The 18838-nt window shown below is 37.1% G+C and overlaps 1 protein-coding gene across 2 annotated transcripts in view; it reads left to right on the plus strand.

Annotated features, from left to right (window-relative positions):
- The window catches only part of LOC126248323 (26S proteasome non-ATPase regulatory subunit 2), a 128864-nt gene extending 111090 nt beyond the window's left edge, over positions 1-17774 (plus strand). For both annotated transcript variants that reach the window (XM_049949213.1, XM_049949214.1), the window contains exons 14-16: positions 851-1056; positions 10121-10239; positions 17079-17774. In XM_049949213.1, coding sequence (XP_049805170.1) covers positions 851-1056; positions 10121-10239; positions 17079-17261 — 508 coding nt within the window. In that variant the 3' untranslated portion in view covers positions 17262-17774. The remainder of the gene's footprint in view (positions 1-850; positions 1057-10120; positions 10240-17078) is intronic.
- Positions 17775-18838: the final 1064 nt, after the last annotated feature.

The raw sequence follows: 18838 nt of genomic DNA on the forward strand, positions 1-18838 counted from the left end.
GCTTTATCACTCTGTTTTACGTAATTTGAATCTATTCTATTAAAGATAAATTTGATTCTGCAAATTTTCCAACACAGATATTGACTTCATTCTTGTGTCAAACATTTTTCGTCATAATGCTGTAGTCTTTGATAAGTAATGTCAGTTGCTGTTTATCGATGTCCACATAAGCTGAAAATTGGTTAACAATAAGTTAAATAATGTGCAACAAACACATTTGTGTCATTCATTCATTTATTCCCCCCCACCCCCACCCCCTCCCTTTAAACATACAGCTAGAGAAAGGCAGGTCACTTGTGATAATCTCTTGTATTTACAACTGTTCTCTAATTTTTGCCTCCCCACTCCCTTGCCTCTCACACCCAAATGAAGTATTGAGAATCCTGGAAGTTGCGCTGTTGTTGTTACTGGCCACCCTACTGCCAATTTTTTTGCCAGAACTCAATTGCTGACATTGATATAGGTTGATCTTCAATTTTCTGACAGTATTTTTTTTACTTAATCAAGAAATGCAACAGCTAGCTGTTTCCTATATAACTCTATTTATGCCGAGGTTTGTTTCAGGTCTTCATCCATCTCCAGTTGGTGTAATACATTTATGTTATCATCAGCACTACTTTTTTATTCAACTGTATTTTGAATGCTACACTGACTTTTATTCTGCAACTAGAAACCTGAAATGCACATTGGCATAAATCAAGTTATATAAAAAAATGGTTATGTGCTGTTTTTCTTTGTTCTCCCCGTGATTTAATCCACAACCATGCAACTCAACCACTGTTAATACTGATAAATTAATGTAGTTTGTGATTTTATGAGTATCTGAAAATACATGAAGGAACTGTTTCAGGCTTAGCGCAATGTTGCGTCAATTGGCCCAATTCCATGGGAAGGATCCCAATAATCTCTTCATGGTCCGCATAGCGCAGGGCTTGACTCATCTTGGTAAGGGCACATTAACCCTCAGTCCGTACCACAGTGATCGTCAGTTGTTAAGCCCAGTAGCACTTGCCGGATTGCTTGCTACTCTAGTTGGATTCCTTGATGTCAAAAACAGTAAGTGTTCTTTCACATGTACATTTAGTTATTGAGACTTAAAAGCAATTGTAAATTTCTTTTGTTGTTTAATTGAAAGTTAAATCTATCCAATAGTAATAGTTTTCGTATTATACAAAAACTGATTACAGTATTATGACAATAGTAGCTGTAACTATAGTAGTAGTAGAGTTGCTCGAACAGTCCACGAGTGTACTGCCAGTCCATAGTGTCCAACGGGCACAATATTTTGGTGATTAGACATGTCGCCATCGTCAGGCCTGAGGGCGGATGGCCATCTTAAATCCTCTCCCCTCACGAGGCGTTCTCTGCACGCCCATGCATCAGCGTGTCAGTGAGATGCTGGCATCGACGTCTGTTGTGGCGTCGGTGTAATTGTCTCATCCACCCTAGTTGCCCATTCGTTTCCTTTGCTGAGCGTCTTTTTAATTAGACTCAATGCCGGTTCCCCTGCCCTGCTGAGGTTGTAGCCGTAATCTTGGTTGATGAGCCCATCCCTGGTACGAGTTTCAATAGCCTGACAATGGCGACATGTCTGATCGCCGAAATATTGTGTCCGTTGGACACTATGGACCAGCAGTACACCTGTGGACTGTTCGAGCAAGAAATACACCGAGAGAAACTGAAGAATCACAGTAGTAGAGTTAGTTGTTGTAATTATTATTATTATTATTATTAGTAGTAGTAGTAGTCATAATAATAATAATAATAATAATAATAATAATAATGAAGAAGAATAAGAAGAAGATAAAAGTGTGTATAAGCTGATATATATCTGAATAATACTAAAGCCGGCCACTGTGACCGAGCGGTTCTAGGCACTTCAGTCTGGAACCCTGCTGCTTCTACGGTCGCAGGCTCGAATCCTGCCTCGGACATGGATGTGTGTGATGTCCTTAGGTTAGTTAAGTTTAAGTAGTTGTAAGTCTAGGGGACTGATGACCTCAGATGTTAAGTCCCATAGTGCTTAGAGCCATTTGAATAATTCTAAAACATCCTCCTCAAATATATGTACTAAGTGATAACTGACAACCTCAGCTGCCGATAGGTGTTGTTGATATACCTCGATATCGGCAGCTGAGGTTGTCAGTTAGTCATCATTTATTCCAGGGAAAAGCTGCACAGTCTTCAACATTAACCGTTCATTCGAGAACAAGTTACTGTCCTCGTATATATGTACTAAGGATACTTGAAAAAAGGGATTCCACTTTTTCGCTGATGAGGAAATTTAAAAATTCTAATAACCACATTTTCCTGTGACTTACAAAAGCCTTCATGTTCTAGATTTAGGGGTTACATTTGTATATTAAAAGACCCAGCAGTAATACAAAATATTTAACAAGAAAATGTGTGACATCATGTTTATTGTTTTGTTTATTGTTTCTGATAGGGTGAGATCCTTGGTACTCCCTAGTCATGACAGAACAGCCACTCGTTCAGGTAAAGATGTAACAGTGTTTGTTTAAGGTGAACTTGTCTTACAAAAAGCCAAGTTTTTCCTGAGGGCTTTGCCAGTCAAGTCATTTGATCAGAGTTTGACATCTTGTCAGCATTGATTTACTTACAGATTGATTGATTTACTTACAGATGATGCCTAAACTTAAACAGGAATGGGACGGGAAATTGGCCATAATCCTTTTGATAAAAGACCCTATCATTTGCCTGAAGTGATTAGGCACATATGTATCAGAATAGCTACCTATGTTTTTGAGCATTCTTTCTCCCAAATATGAGTCCATTGTCCTAACTTCTGTGCCACCTTGCTAGACATGTTGGTCATGGCCAAGACAAGCTGTTTCTAGATAATATGACAGAGCCACTCTATTAAAGTAATATTAAATCTTGTTGAAGATGACCCTGTTCAAATGTGGTGAGTGCTTTGTATAATTTCTTTCATTATATCAGTGAGGAGCTTTGATGTAACATTTTCCTTTTCAGTCATCGCATTCTCGAAGAAATGTGTCGGTGACAAAAGTTGCAAAGGTTTAACTTGCTGCTTAATTATCATGAAACTCTGTCATCATCCAAATAGCTGAAACAGTATAGTTGCTGTCTGGGCCATAAGCACACACAGGGCAATTAGCTACAACACTTGATGAAGACAGCTGGGTCAGTCAGTGAAATATTTAAAAGAATTGTACATATAGTTGGATACATAAAAACACACAGCATTGATAAAGCACTGTTAATCTTGAGGGTGCATCTTCTTGGGAAGCCTGAATAGTGAACCAGTTGAACTGATGACAGCATTAGTTAGTACTATTCACCCAATACCCTGAATAAAGTAACATGCTCAATAATATTCTCAAATGTAATGCTAGTAATATTCTTGCACTTTGTTCTTTTTTGATTATTTGCAACATACTGTCCATCTCACCATCTCTCATCACTCATCATCTAATTACAAGAGTGGCAGTGGAATTCATATGATGAATAAAATGAAAATGGCATACTTGCCATGTTTATTGACATCTCTAGAAGAACCAGCAAAATCCTTAATAGGCACAGAATTAAATGAATCTTGTAGCCCCTCATGAGACGCAACAGTTTGCTGAGTTTGATAAATAATAATTTGATAGAAAATATAACGTGTTTGGATAATTCCCTGTTACAAAAATTTTTGTGTAAGGGTCAGCTTGAAAATTTCTTGCTGTGGCAGTGAAAGACTTCTTTATTGATGTGGTCCTATTTTACGTCAATTCATTTTGTCAGGTGTGTTTCCAGTGAGTATATTCTGTCTACAAAATATGATTCTGGAAAGTATACCCTTCGCTATAACCCCCCTAAGCTTCCAAATACCCGATTTCCCCAGTTTCCAAAACACCTTTGTGTATTGATGCATTGCTTGGGATGCAATCCATCGATCTTCATGTGTAATTTTTTTCCACATCCCATTGATAGAGAAAATTTTTGTAATACCTATCAGTCATTATTTTGTTATTATTTTACCTTTTGCAAGGCAATCAGTAAGGAGAAGAATCCCTCTTGCATCCTAGTAAACACTAGCTATGGTGTTTGGCCTACTTTTTATTGGGCTTTCATTGACATTTCATTTCCATAAATAGTAGCTGTGCATCTCATCCAGTGGATCAATGCACAGTATTACTTAAATTCTTTTTAAAATGGTTCGCACATTACTGGAGTCACATCTGTAAAACAGGTTGAATGTGAAACTATTTCAAAGTCCTGCTTGTGCATGAATTTGCTTTTTGTCAGCATTGAAAAAAATATAACAGCCATTGTGCACAAAGTTTTCTCATTATTTTTTTATGTAAAATAACCTGTATTTCTTCTTCTGGTGTAATTATGTGTTCAGCTGTTTTATGCACCTTAAATTGATGATTAAATTGTGCAATTTCTCGGTGTTATCTGTGGTCACAGTTCTGGGAAATCATCTTTGTCATGGATCATTTTAAAGAGAAGTAAAAGCACATTTGAGTTCAGTCACCTACTTCCTAACTGTAGAAAATCAAGGAGCAGACTTGCAGAGAGAGAGAGAGAGAGAGAGAGAGAGAGCACTAATTCTGCTGCTTAAAATGCATTATAAACAAATCAGTCTGCAGATAAAATTCAATACTTTACTTCTGGTGTTTGTAACATGTACTAACATAACAAAAACAAAATATCATTTACATGCCTACGTGAGAATTTCTTGTCTTCGCTCTCATATTGCTCATGTGGCTCTTGGAATGTTTCTACAAAATATGTGACACTGATCACGCAGGTAGCTGTCATCAAACAATTGCATGATGCATATATTTGGAACTTAGAATAAAACTATTACATTAATCGTGTTTGTCAGTAGTCGTGCTCCTTAAATTATGCTCTATTTTAATACAAATTTGAAACTTATCGGTCAACTTGTGTTTTTCCTCAAGCACCTTCTTTCGGGAGTATTTTACCAAACAAGTGATGCCTATCCACAATACAGAGTATCTGATCAGCAGAGTCCAATTTTAACTCACTGCTGCTTGGAATCTGTCTTGTTTGGTCACCAGGCAGTGCATACTAAAGGTCCCGTGGCCTCGCTGCCCAGTTTTTTGGAGAAAATTAATCATTTCCGGTTTTGAAAGTTGGAATATGACTTTAAATGTGCATGGTTGTACAGAACTAGAAATAATTGGTAATTGGCATAAGATTGTGTGGATTTTTGAACATTTGACAAACACAGTTTTTGTGGGTGCTTTATTAAACCATATTCTATGTGTTACAAACTGGCACAGATATTTTCTTTCGATGTTTATGTTCCACTCTGGTCTGCTGTGCATAGTTAAGAACTTACATCACAGTACTGTGCACAGAAGCTGTTTGCTTTACATTGTTAACAAAGGTGGCCTAAAAATCATTTGTTGCTGTACCTTCACAGTAAATGATGAAGTCCTTCTAAGCAAAACAGTTTGATAACCAAAATTTATATGTATTACAGTTAGTGACAATTTAGCTACTGTAGTGCTGTTTTATGATTCTTTTTTTTATGTATCTTTCACTAATTTTAAATTCATCCAGCGTGTCTTTACAGTACGTTTGGTCTACTGTGTTTCAGTGCAACTCTGTGAACTTTTTATGTGTGTTTTAATGTTTAACCCATTCAGATATAGTATTGCATTCATTTTTTACTACTGAATGTAGTAGTGTTAGGTATCCAGCTTGCCCGACTAAACATTTCATAGATCAGAGTTTCCTAAGCAGTCTGTCACAATGTATTAGCATTGGCTATTCCTGTGGTGTTCGTTGCAAATTTTGGTCTGTCCTGAGACTTAAGCTTTATAAATTTATGGTACAGAGCATTCTGGTTTTTAACGTGAGTTGTAATAGTTCATGATAAATTTTAAGATAGTCTGTATAAGTTGGTTTCGAGATAGTCTGTACAGTTTGATGCCTACAGTAGCAGGCAACTATCTGTTGCCAGTAATGTGAGTCATTGTACAAAGCTGGAACAGCGACTAGCTTGCGAAGTTTTATGAAGCACTATATTCATATTTTGTATTTTGAATGGAAACGAAACAAAAAGTTTAAAAAATGTGAATAGGCCTACAAATGGTTTCTTTTGTGCCCTGCATTTCATCAGTGTTACAGACTCTGCGTGACCTTAAACCATTCCTGCCGTCAGGTCTCCATTGACCGTGTCATAATTGACAGTGGGTTTATTGCAGCAATGCGGGGTGTACCTGTAGTAAGAACTAACAGAAAAGTTGAATAGCCGATGTGGCAACTAGGACGCAAACATCAGTTCTGCCAACACACTGATGTCACAGCATAATTTTGCAGTCCAAGTTGCATCGTACCAAAATAACTGTGAAACAGACCCCTACAGCTGACATGTTTTATGTGGTGAACATGCATATAGCTTCATAATGTTCAGTAATTGATGATACTTTGTTGCACTAATTGTTGGGTAGCAAAGGCTGATTGATGGGTGCTGAACAAAATACACTGTGACCTAAAATCTTCGCATTTCTGGCTGCTGGGTGAGCTGAGGCTAGTATATTGCAATGAGTGAGTTTGTAGCAAATATGCAGAGGATACCTTCTGTACTTGCCTCATTGGTTGCCATTTCTGCTACTCCCAGCTACTGTTACTTGGATCTCAGTCTTGGCACCACATAGTAGCTGCATTGGTAGAAATTTGGATTGTTGCTAACACGAAATGGAGCAGAGAAATTGCTGGCTGTCATCTTGTATGCTATATCCCTGTGTATGGGACCGATGATTTTGAATGTACCTTTTTCATTTTGGGAATAACAGAATCATATCTGACTGGACTCCCGAGAACCATTTATTGAACTGATCAATAGGGGAAGCTTGAAACCTAATACTCATTGTGTTAATGTATTGAGTTTTCTCTTTTTGTAAAAAATAATTGTAGATTATGAGGCATTATCATGGTAATATGGATGATTATGTTACCAGAAAGACATTTAAAGAGGCCGCAACATCGTCAGTTGTCAATATACAGTTTCTAAGCTATTTGTTGTTAGAAATTACAAAATGTTACTTATGAGTAGAAAAGTTTTGTAATGTAGCCTAATGTGTGTTGTGCACATGTGGTTTTCATACATCAGAAAGCCCTCCATAGATCCAGTGATAAGATATATATGTCAAGTCTGGGGTGTAAATATATCAGCTTGATTAATTACAGAGGAGAACATTTGTAATTCCAGCTAAGAAAAAGATAACTTTGTGTTAGGAAACCTTCAGAGTGATCATAGTAAGGTCGTAGGATTAGTCTTACTTATTAATGCTAACAATGGCTAAATTGAAGTAGGAACAGAAATATCAACAAAACCTTAAGTAAATGGTAACAAAATCTCAAATTTTGATTGACATATATATTGTGAGGATAAGTGTGTTGTAGGTGATGGCGCCATATTTATTGCTATAAAGATACAATCATTTCTAATGGAGTCATTACAGATTCCAAATGTGTAATAATTTTGTATGCATCAAAGGTGGGTCAAAAATGATTTGTAGATCACTTGTCTTGGGAACTGCAGTGGCAGAACATTTCGGAGAAAACTTGGAGAGTACTGTGCTCAAATTTCCTGAGCATGATGTGGTAGATATTTCAACTCTGCAGTGTATAATATGAGCCAGGGACAGAAACTTGTTTGGGACTGTTATAAATGTCTTTTCTGAAGATTCTTGAACAAAAATGGTTAAAGACCCAAACGTCTTAGATCTCCTGGTAACTAAAAGATACAAACATTTGAATTCAGTTAAAATAGAGCAAGGAATTGATGATCATAAGGCTGAGATTGCATCAAATACTACAGTTTTTGAAGACTGTTAAAAAAAGATAAGAAAATATTTCTGCTTAACAAGTACAATGACAAACAAGTTGTAGATTAACTGCCCCTGCAGCTGAAACTTTGGACTATCAGGGGATAAAATTCAAGCGTATTCTACAGTTTTCTTGTGCATGCATGTGCCATGAAATGCTGTGAGGAATTAAACAGAGCTGCAGTGTTAGAAAGTTATTACGGAAGCAAAGATAGCTTCATCACAAATTTTAATGAAGTCAAAGCTGTGTTGATGAGCAAAGCCAAAATTATCATAACAAGATCAATACAAAAACCATTCAGTGAATTCAAAAGTTAAATTTTATGCATCAGTCAAATGAGAAATCTTAAGTTTTTGTCTTGCATAAAGTTGGTAAAAGCATAATGACATTGAAACATAGGATGGTAAAAGATCAAAATACTGAATTCTGCCTACAAGAATTGTTTCATTATGGAAAATCGTACTGCAGTTTCTCTTCTCAGTCATCACACAATCGTCACAATTACAGAAATGGAGATAGGTGATTGCAAAATAGAAAAATCGGCTAAACTCACTCACCTGAAGAAAGGCTCCTGGATGTGATAAGATGCCATTGTTGTAGCAACAACTGTTAACTGCATTGGGCAAATGCAAGTTGCTACAAATCTATATTGCTGACTTCATTCTATTAGAGAGTCATAGAAAATGTTGTATGCGCCTTACAAACATAAATTGTCCTCTTCGGGAGTCCACAAACCTCAATCCTTCAAACCTCAGCTTGCTGTGTTTGTAAATGAGCTCCAGAAGGCAGTAGATATTAGCATACAGGTTGAGGTCATATTCCTTTTCTTCTGGAGAGTGTTCAGTGCAGTTCCACAGTATCCCCTGGTGAGAAAAATAAGAGCTTAAAGAACAGCTTTGTAATGAAATGGGGACTCCGTTGGAGGTAGAACTAAGCACCTCATACTTATTGGAGAGAAATTTTCAGATATTGAACTGTCTTCAAGTCACCCTTAGGTAATGTTAGAAGGCCATTACTATTCATATTTGGTGTGTGTGTGTGTGTGTGTGTGTGTGTGTGTGTGTGTGTGTGCGTGTGTGTGACTTGCTAAATAATATTATAGGCTGTGTGAGACTTTTCATGATTATGATGGTGTTGCTAAGGAACTAGCAGTGCTGTGAACTGTTAGTGAGCTACAACATAACCTGTGAAGGCTTGACTCATGGAGCAGGAATTTGCTGTTGACCTTCAATGTAACATATGTAATGTGTTGTGCATAAATAGGTAGAAAGACCTATTATACAAGTAGTTATAAATACCTGGAAACAGTTGCAGTTGTTAAATATCAAGAAACTTTCATCTGGATTAGCTTAAAGTAGCATAACCAATATAAAACTAATTGTAGGGAAGGTAGATTCCAGACTGAGAGATTCAACTAGCTGTTGATAAAATGCGTGTAAGTCTGGAATCTTTACTAGTTAAGATTGATGGGCGATGTAGAGATTGAAAATAGATCTGCGTGTTCCGTGAGTTCTTTAGAAAGTATGAGAGCATCTCAAAGATATTTATCCAGCTCCAGTGACATATAGTAGTAGAAAGGTTTTGTATTTAAAGAATAGGCTTACTTTTAATATTTTAAGAAGATTCAAGCAACATTTTACTTGATTTTACATTGTATTGTCAGTGACAAAAATACGGATGCAGCAAGACCACTAAACAATGCGACAACCTAAGTTGAAGTATCCAGCTTCAACTAGTTTGCCATTTACATTTGTCAGCTATGTGATCAAAGATAAGAGTTGTGATTAGACAAATCTTTTAAGGAAAAATATTTCAGTATATTTAGGACTGGAATCAAGTGTGTCAAAGTTTACCTGATTTAGAATGTAGGTATTGTATCACATCAATCAACTTTGAGGCTAGCAATTGCCTAGGAGGCCATGCACAAGTGCATTGCTGTGCATTAAAACCCAGCTGTTTTGCTGGAATATTTGTTTTCTGGTATATCCACCCATAGTGACTTTCATTTCCACTATATATTCGTACACAACTGCTCAAGTAAATGAGCATATGACTAATACTATTTCCTTTCTTGCAGAAGTATATACCTTGGGTCTGTAATTATTTTAATTTCAACTGTATCTTATTTCCTATATTGATAAAATTTCTATTACCTGAACTGAAAAGCACCATAAGCAGAAACTACCTCCAAACCGAGAGAGCCTAAATGATTTTCTGTGTGGTGTTGATTGCTTGACATTGTCATTCAGTATATAACAACTAATTTCAAACATTAAATTTCCAGTAATCCTTGGACGATCTCACTATGTGCTGTTTACATTAGCAGCAGCAATGCAGCCAAGGATGCTTGTTACATTTGACGAAGAGCTGAATCCACTGCCTGTTGCTGTTAGAGTTGGTCTGGTAAGCACCTAGAGTTTCCATCGCTGATGTGATATTTTGAAAACTAATATTCAACTTGTTAAGCTAGAATTTATTTTCAGTAAAATACTGTAAATAGAGTCTGACTGTAGTGCTTAGTTAAGAATATTTTTGACTGTATTGTGCTTTCACAATGTGGCACTCTGTGAAAAATATTTTAAACTGCTTATCAAAACTTTAGGACCTAATTGGAACAATAGGTATCTTAGTAAATGTTTCAGTAAACAATTTTAATAATATTTAGAACTGGGTTCTTTAGCTATGTGACACAACATAATTTTTCCTTGATTAGATAGCATTTATTAGTATACCATGGTCAGTTCATTTCAGCCATTATAGCTATAGATAACTGCAGTTAACTAAAGAAAAATGTTGTTGATAAATTATAACAGTTTTGGTGTGTACAGGAAGGTGTGCTTCTTTTTGATCAATACATACTAAAAGAATCTTCTGAACTGTTAACTAAAAACTTTGAGCTACAAAATCCAACTCTTCTCAAATTTTATTCTGTTGATTCGCAAGATTCTCGACCAGACCAGGACACTAATTTTTATTATGATTATTGCATACATGACTTTTGATAGAAAAATGATAAATTGCAGCATGGAAGGTATTACAAAACCATGACATTTACTAAATCTCTCTGTTAAGGGTTAACGTCAACTTAATCACAACTGCTTTTGATACATCAAACTCACAAGCACTCTGTCATACATGTGCTACTAACATCGCCTGTAATTTAACCTTTTAACTGCTTCTGAATATATATAACCAGCATTTGGTACACATACTATTTGTTTGGAAAGACGTACTGTGAATGTAAGAACCATCTCACTTCAATAGGGGTGGGAGTAAGTGTGGTGAAAAAGATGGCAACATCTGACATCTAGGCTTTCCAGCATGACCAGTGGGTTGTGCAGGTAGTATTGGTACGTGTTCCATGGGGTGTATGTGCAGATGGCCATGGCTGAGGAAGGAGGGGGGGGGGGGGGCAGGAGGAGATGGATGGGGGGGGGGGATGAAATGGACAGATAATGAGAGAAGAAGAGGGACAGACAAAGAGAAGGGAGCAGGCAATGGACGGAGAGAGATGCACAATTTATGTGTTGTATGTGTACGCAGATGAAGCCATGGATGAAAGCTAGTGTGTTTGTGTTTTACTCACAAAAGAGCTTCAAGCAGTTATTAGTCATATTAGTAGCAGCATTACTACAGTAGTGAAAATCAGTATAAAGGCATTGTTATTTGTAGGAAAATTAACATTATCAGTTGGAATTGTTGCGTACAGTGTGCATTCAGTAATACAAGATCCAGTAACTGACAGATGCAGTCAAATGGTATCACATTTGATTTCAGGAGTACAGTATATAACAAGACATCAACAATGCAGGTGTTAGAAGGTGGAACTTGGTATAAAGACAGTCAGCTCTGTGCAGTGTTAGTGTGTATGTAGGTGTCTTTCCTACAGATAGGAAACATATAATATTAGTGACAGTGCATATTGTGTACATAAATCACAATTGTGACATAGCCACATTTCATGTGATGGAAAACAAAAGTTGGTGCATAGAAGGCAATGGGCCTCTCTAATCATCCAATCACCAAGAAGTTGAACCATTCAAGTACAGTGATTTATGATTTCATTGGATTCAGCACACAGAATGGACAGAATGGAAAATGTGGGCAAAGTAAAAAATTATCTGAGACATTGAAATGATTACTTCTGCACCAAGCAAGAGCCATAAGCTGTTATTCTTCCCAACTTGTTGATTTACAGTTGCCAGTAACTGCCAGATGTGTACAACAAATTTTGTCAAATGAAGACATCTTGCATTCTAGAAATGATTGCAGAAACCTGCTGTAACACCCAAACATTAACAAGCTAGATTGAAATTTGCTGAAAAACGCATGACATGGAGTTGTGAATGGGATAAAGTGATCTACAGTGATGAGAAGGAGTTTAGCAGGTAAGAATGGGTGTGCAGAAATTTTGGTGGTGGAAGTGTTATTATTTGGAGTGCATTCTGCTGTAAAGATAAACCACACATTGCTTGGGTGAACATTGGAATGAACTGTAATATGTACACTGAGTTGCTAAAGACAGACTGGGTTATAGTGTGTGATGACATATGGGATGAAAGTCCTTTTTCAACAAAGATGCATCTGTGCAGGTTTCTGTAGAACAGAAAAGTGGTTTGAAGATAAAGATAGTGATTTCTTCCACTGTGCAGAACATAGACTTGGTTTGAACCCTGTGGAAAACCAATGGGGAATATTTGCAAGGCGTTTTTGTTGCAATGGAAGGCAATTCGAGGCTGTATGTGAACTGAAGAGCAATATGAGAAGAATGGGCAACAATTTCACTGCAAGAACCACAAATCCTAACAAAATCAGTGCCAAAGAGAATTTTTGAGGTAATCAGGAAGGACAGAAGTTGGACAAAGTACTAACAGTGCAATAACACAACAGGACAGCAAATACCATTTTCCATCCAAGAGTTGCAAATGCTTTATTTTGTTACTTATGTTATGAAAGAAACTATGTAAGTCTGTCATGATTGTTTATGTTTTGATATGTATCTACTACTTTTAAAGTAAATTCAATACATATACACTTCAGACACTGTATATTACTTCCATAGGAAGCCTGCCTTTATACTAATTCCCACTACTGCATTGTTCATAAGTGGTAGAAATAGCTTTATTCATTTTCTTTCATACCTTTCACCAGAATTACAGTGCAGGAGTGTTTAGGAAGCTGTTCATAGATGTGCTACCCAGTTTGCCAGATGAGGAAGTAGAAATGTTACTTATGATCAGTGATAGTGAGGAAGAATTTAATTTGCCTTGGTCTTCTGATAAGGATAGGACCAAGAAAATAGTTCTTCGTGTTTCCTGTGCTGAACTTCCTGGAGTGAAACTATGAAACTAATGATGGGGATGGAACAGAGAGAGTTACCCTTCAGCCTGTCGACAGTTTTTGGTAGGTGGGAAAGGAACTGCTTCCTGTGACACTCAACATTGATTCATAAAAATCTGGTGTAAGTTTTACACTTACAAATAGCTGAAAAAAAAAAGAAGAAGAAGAAGAAGAAGAGACTGCCAAGTATCGTAAATACAGTGTGTAGAATGTTGACAATCAAGGAAACAGTTGTTTAATGTCTAGAGAGAAACAAATATGCATGAAATGTATTGTTTCTTGGCTGGAACCCTGTTGTGTCAGGAATGGAGGTGTTGAACTATACATATTGATAGTAGAGGACAAAGAGATTCTCTTCTCCATGCTCCAATTTTTGGTAAGCTAATATCTGTTTTTCCTCCATATTCTACACCTTTGTGATGACGTTCTTCCTCAAGGGAACAGGCTGTTCAAGATACAGTCAGTTGTTGGCTGGGTAAAAGGAAGGTTCAGATGTGCTCTTAAACCATTTAAAAATAAGTTCCAGAATGAGATTTTCACTCTGCAGCGGAGTGTGCGCTGATATGAAACTTCCTGGCAGATTAAAACTGTGTGCCCGACCGAGACTCGAACTCGGGACCTTTGCCTTTCGCGGGCAAGTGCTCTACCATCTGAGCTACCGAAGCACGACTCACGGCCGGTACCCACAGCTTTACTTCTGCCAGTATCTCATCTCCTACCTTCCAAACTTTACAGAAGCTCTTCTGCGAACCTTGCAGATCTAGCACTCCTGAAAGAAAGGATACTGCAGAGACATGGCTTAGCCACAGCCCAGGGGATGTTTCCAGAATGAGATTTTCACTCTGCAGCGTAGTGTGCGCTGATATGAAACTTTTAAAAATAAGTTTATTGTTGAAAGCCTCTGTCTGTTGTGAGGGCATCTGGCTTTCAAGCAGTACATTTCTTAAAAAATAAGTCACTTTGTAGTTTAACTGTTTGTTCTGTGCTTCTGTGGAACAGAATATATACTGATTGTTCACTTTACACAGGTGCAGTGACTGATATAACAACTAGTGAAGGCTAGATGGGAAAAATTAACCAATACAATAACACTTTTGGAACTTCATTTGGGATGAAGGCACATCCTATATGTAGACAGCTGGTACACAATTCCAAATCTATTCCAGTATTTTCATAACACAAGAAGTAATGCAATTTACAAGGTGTGATCAAAAAGTACTGTGAACAATGGTATTAGAAACAAAATAATATGCCTAAGTGGAATTTGATTTAATCTCCTTCAGAGTACTGTCCTTCGCTAGTAATGCACTTATCCCAATGTCCCATTTTTCTGGTCTCTTTCTACGTACATCATTTTGCAAATGTTGCAGTACACCCTTTTAAAATTTGGCATTTACAGTTGTTCCCCTTGGAACAAACTCTTATCGCCCTGCACCGTCAGTATCAAAAAATCCACGAGCATGACTTTGATATTCGATTTTGACTGACACGCATGTTTTAGGGCGAGGATATTAACTTCTTTTCCATTGGGAAGTCTGGAGTTTTGTCTCAGGGCCACACCCATAGACCCCAGTTTCATTTCCTCTTACAGATTTCTACATGGAGTCCAGATCTCAATGAAGACAATCCTTTTACTCTGTCCAAACTGACACATGATTTTCCTTTCCCTCTATTCATCACTCAATGTCTGGCAATAAATTTTGCACTCATTCGTCTCACTTGCAAATTATTGATTAAAATGCTGTGCCTGGACCCATACAAGACGCTAGGTGCTTCAGTAAGCTCTCAAGTAGTTATTTGCCTGTTTAAACAATTTCTTTTTTTGCCACTTTTTGCACATTTTCTGTTTTTGGGGTTAATGGATGTCCCAAACGTTGCTCATCTTCTACGGAGTCATTTCCGTTTTTAAATTGCTCTTACCATGCGTAAACAGTCTTCAGAGTTACAGCATTATCTCCATACACAATTTTTGACATGTCATGTGTTTCTTTGACACTTTTTGAAACTTGAAACAGAACTTAATATTCACACATTTTTTGAAATCCATGATTCATGACAGACACAGGAAAAACAATCTCAATCTAGTGTCTCTGAACACTGACAAGTCAGAATATGCTCCAACAGGACTCTGTGTGTCTCATTGTATCAGGCTATCGGACAAATCACACAATTGCATCAAATGGGTGTAGCATCAGCAGTTGTTAAAAAATTGATTCACCTGTTAATAAAAGACTCTAATGCAAGTTGCAGAGAGGAGACCTGAAAATCAGTTCAACGATCATACCAGTGGCACTGAAGTGTTATGAAGAGATTTGCATACATTGACCACATATCGTATTGTCGAAATGACATTTAGAAAAATGGGCCACCAGTGCTATCTCAGAAAACTGAACCAAAATGTGTGCTGGGTTACAGGGATGGGAGCACTAGACAACTGTAGCATAATACTGAGTTTATTTGAAAAACTATTATGTGGTGTAAAATACTTTTTTCTTTCACACTTTATATATGTTTGTATGGGATTCACATGTTACTTTCAAATTCCATATGGGGAAAAAAGTTTATCAATGTTACAGTTTCATCTGACTATTCATGAAATTCTAGAGAGAAGTGTGACCAAAGAGATCAAAACCAAAAGACTGCTGATCGGAAGCTGAAAACGCCTTGTACTTAACAAGGAAAGCATTTTTCAAGCATTTTTAATCACCACAAAAAAAAAAAAAAAAAAAGAATCAATTATGATTTTCGGCAAACAGTGCTGTGTGGGACTGTGTGCCATTCCATGTTTTGAAATGTGTACTGTACCTAAAAAAATGATGAAATGTAACATTTTCCTCCTTCATGTAATGTTTTGTTACTGTCAGTAAGTAAATAAATAAAGAGACAAAATAGTGATGATAATTTAGAGAGGCAGGTGTGCCACATTGTGCAACATAAATGACCAGCATAGCAGGGACTGGCTCTAGACATGCTATGTCACATGCAGCAAGTGCACATCTAGCATGAACTCAGCAGCAGAAATGTTAAAATGAGGGGGCATGTGTTTTGCATCACTTGTCTGTGCCAGTCTGCTGTGTGACAAATTGCTAGTGTACCTCAGACTTGATTTCCTTCATTGCAATAACTGATTTCATTTGAAGAAGGTGAAGTAATAGTTCCTAACATATTGCAGTGCACAGGGCAAACAGCAATCATGATATTGTGTTGTGGCTTGTGCTTCACGGTCCACTTGGAGAACATTCATGTAGTTGTGTTCCCAGTGTATCCTGCTGTAGTTGTTATGTCCAGCAGCTTAGCTTTTCCTCCATTGTGGTCCGTCAGAAATATTTTTGCTTTCACTGATTGCGCCAGGAGATGCATCTCTGAGAAACTCGTAAAGTGTTCATTGGTTTAGTTATAAATCTAACTGAACTGTAACCATGAATTTTGGAAACCCTGCGTCTAAGTACCAGTCCTAATGCAGAGATCCTACTAAAGCTGTAATATTCCTCTATCCCACAAATACTGGGACTACAGCGATGGAAACCAGAATTAAATATTTAATGACTTTGTAATGAATTTCTGCTTTCATGAACCCATGTTTGGAAAGCGGACTCGCATTCGGGAGGACAATGATCCAAATCCATGTCCGACCATCCAGATTTAGGTTTTCCACGATGCCCCTAAATGACTCCATGCAAATGGACAGCCGATTTCATTCCCCATTCTTTTGTATTCTGAACTTGCGCTGTTTGTAATGACCATGCTTTCAGTGGGAAGTTAAACACTAAATCTTCCTTCGTTCCTTCCTTTTCGATGACTATCTTTAAACAAAATAGCTGTTTAGATGCGCTGAAAGCATTTATATATCTATAATCAAACTTTGTAAACCATTAATGTGATAATTTTCCATTTTATTTCAGGCTGTGGATGTTGTGGGTCAAGCAGGGAAACCGAAGACTATTACTGGGTTTCAGACACATACGACGCCAGTTTTGTTAGCGTATGGTGAGCGAGCAGAATTGGCAACAGAAGAGTACATACCTCTGACACCAATTATGGAGGGTTTCGTGATTCTTAGGAAGAATCCAGACTTCCGTTCATAAATGGATTGTGTGAAGATGATTATTTGGAATTTTGGTTTCATGGAGAAAAAGCATTTTGATATATAGTGTGTCTCCATGTGCCATGCCAAAGATTTTTAGTATCTTGAGAGATGTGACATTTGTGTCTCATAAGGAGTAAGGCACAATGTGTGTTTCATAACTACAGTGAACATGATATGGAAAGGATTCTGTTGCTAAATTTGAAGATGCAGAAGAGTTGAGATATATCACTCATTTGAACCTCTTGGTTAAGGGTCACACTGTTGTGAAGAAGAGTAAAGTGTTATCTGTAGAGCTGCTAAAAGTATTTGGCATGAGTTGCTTGTGTGAGTGGTTAAAAGCCTCTACTGTTGTAAAGAAGACAAATATTATCTGTAGATTTGCTTAAAGTAACTGGTGTGACTTGCTTGTGTGAGAGTAATGGAAATAAATATACGTGTTTTGTACATTAATTTATAACTTCTTGCAAGTAAATGAGATGCTTGTAATAATAAAACTGATTCTTGTAAAATATTTCATTACTCATTTTTCTATTGGTGATTGTTTTTCTGTTGGTAACTGATTTGATTTAATTTTTGAAATATTTTTAGGAGTAAGTCAGTCCACATGTTTGCTGTTAGTAAAATGCTTAAATTTTAATGAAATATTAACAAAATTACAGTAAAACCCCTTTTTAATGAGACTCTGGGGATCCAATTATTTTTTTCCTTAAAAGAGGTTTTGCCCCAGCGTACATGAAAAGAGTGACCCAGAATCATAATTCAAGCATTTTTTGCTGATATAAGTGCTTAATTACAAAATTACCAATATCCTGTGCTACATATTAAATGCAGTAAGTATACAATTTTTATACTTGTCACAGAACATATCTCTTATTTGAAAAAAAAAAAAAAAAAAAAAAAAAAGAGAGAGAGAGATAAGTAGTAGTCTTGTTTAGTCCTTCAAGAATATTGCAGTGAAAGAAGTTGTCACTCCAGCTGGTTGACACTAAGCGAGGATTGAGTCATCTACATTAAAAGAGAAAAGAAATTCCTGGCACTATTAATTCCTTGCCTAGCAGCAGCGAAACTCGACACAGTGCCCTTCTTTTTCCTTCTTCTTCCTTGTTGTAACTGCAAGCTCGTACCTGTGTTCCTTCTTAAGCATTTCACTTACATCTATATCATGTATGGAAGTCAGGGCAGCAGCATCACGACAATGTTCTGGAATGTTGGATTTTCAGAAATATCAGTTCTGCTACACCATCCTCCTTCTGGAGCAATGTCTTCTTTAGCAGCAACCAATGTACCACAGCCACCCTTTGCGAGACGCCTTAACACAGTCTGCTGTATTACAGAATTCCAGACGGCAACAAACATATACATAGCCTGTGCAAGGCTGAGTCTCATCACTTTCTGCATCTCAAAGAATGAAATTGACTTCTATACAACTGCTCTGCTGTATTTGGATTTGACAGAGTTATTCTGCCCAGGTGTAGAGGTTGTAGATGACTTGTACAGTGTGGAGGATGGAACACATCATTTGCATTCCTCAGAAATTATGTTGCCTTGGGATGTATTGGGCATAGGTCAATAAGT

The sequence above is a fragment of the Schistocerca nitens genome, chromosome 3 (assembly GCF_023898315.1).
Source record: "Schistocerca nitens isolate TAMUIC-IGC-003100 chromosome 3, iqSchNite1.1, whole genome shotgun sequence".
NCBI classification, from domain to species: Eukaryota; Metazoa; Arthropoda; class Insecta; order Orthoptera; family Acrididae; genus Schistocerca; species Schistocerca nitens.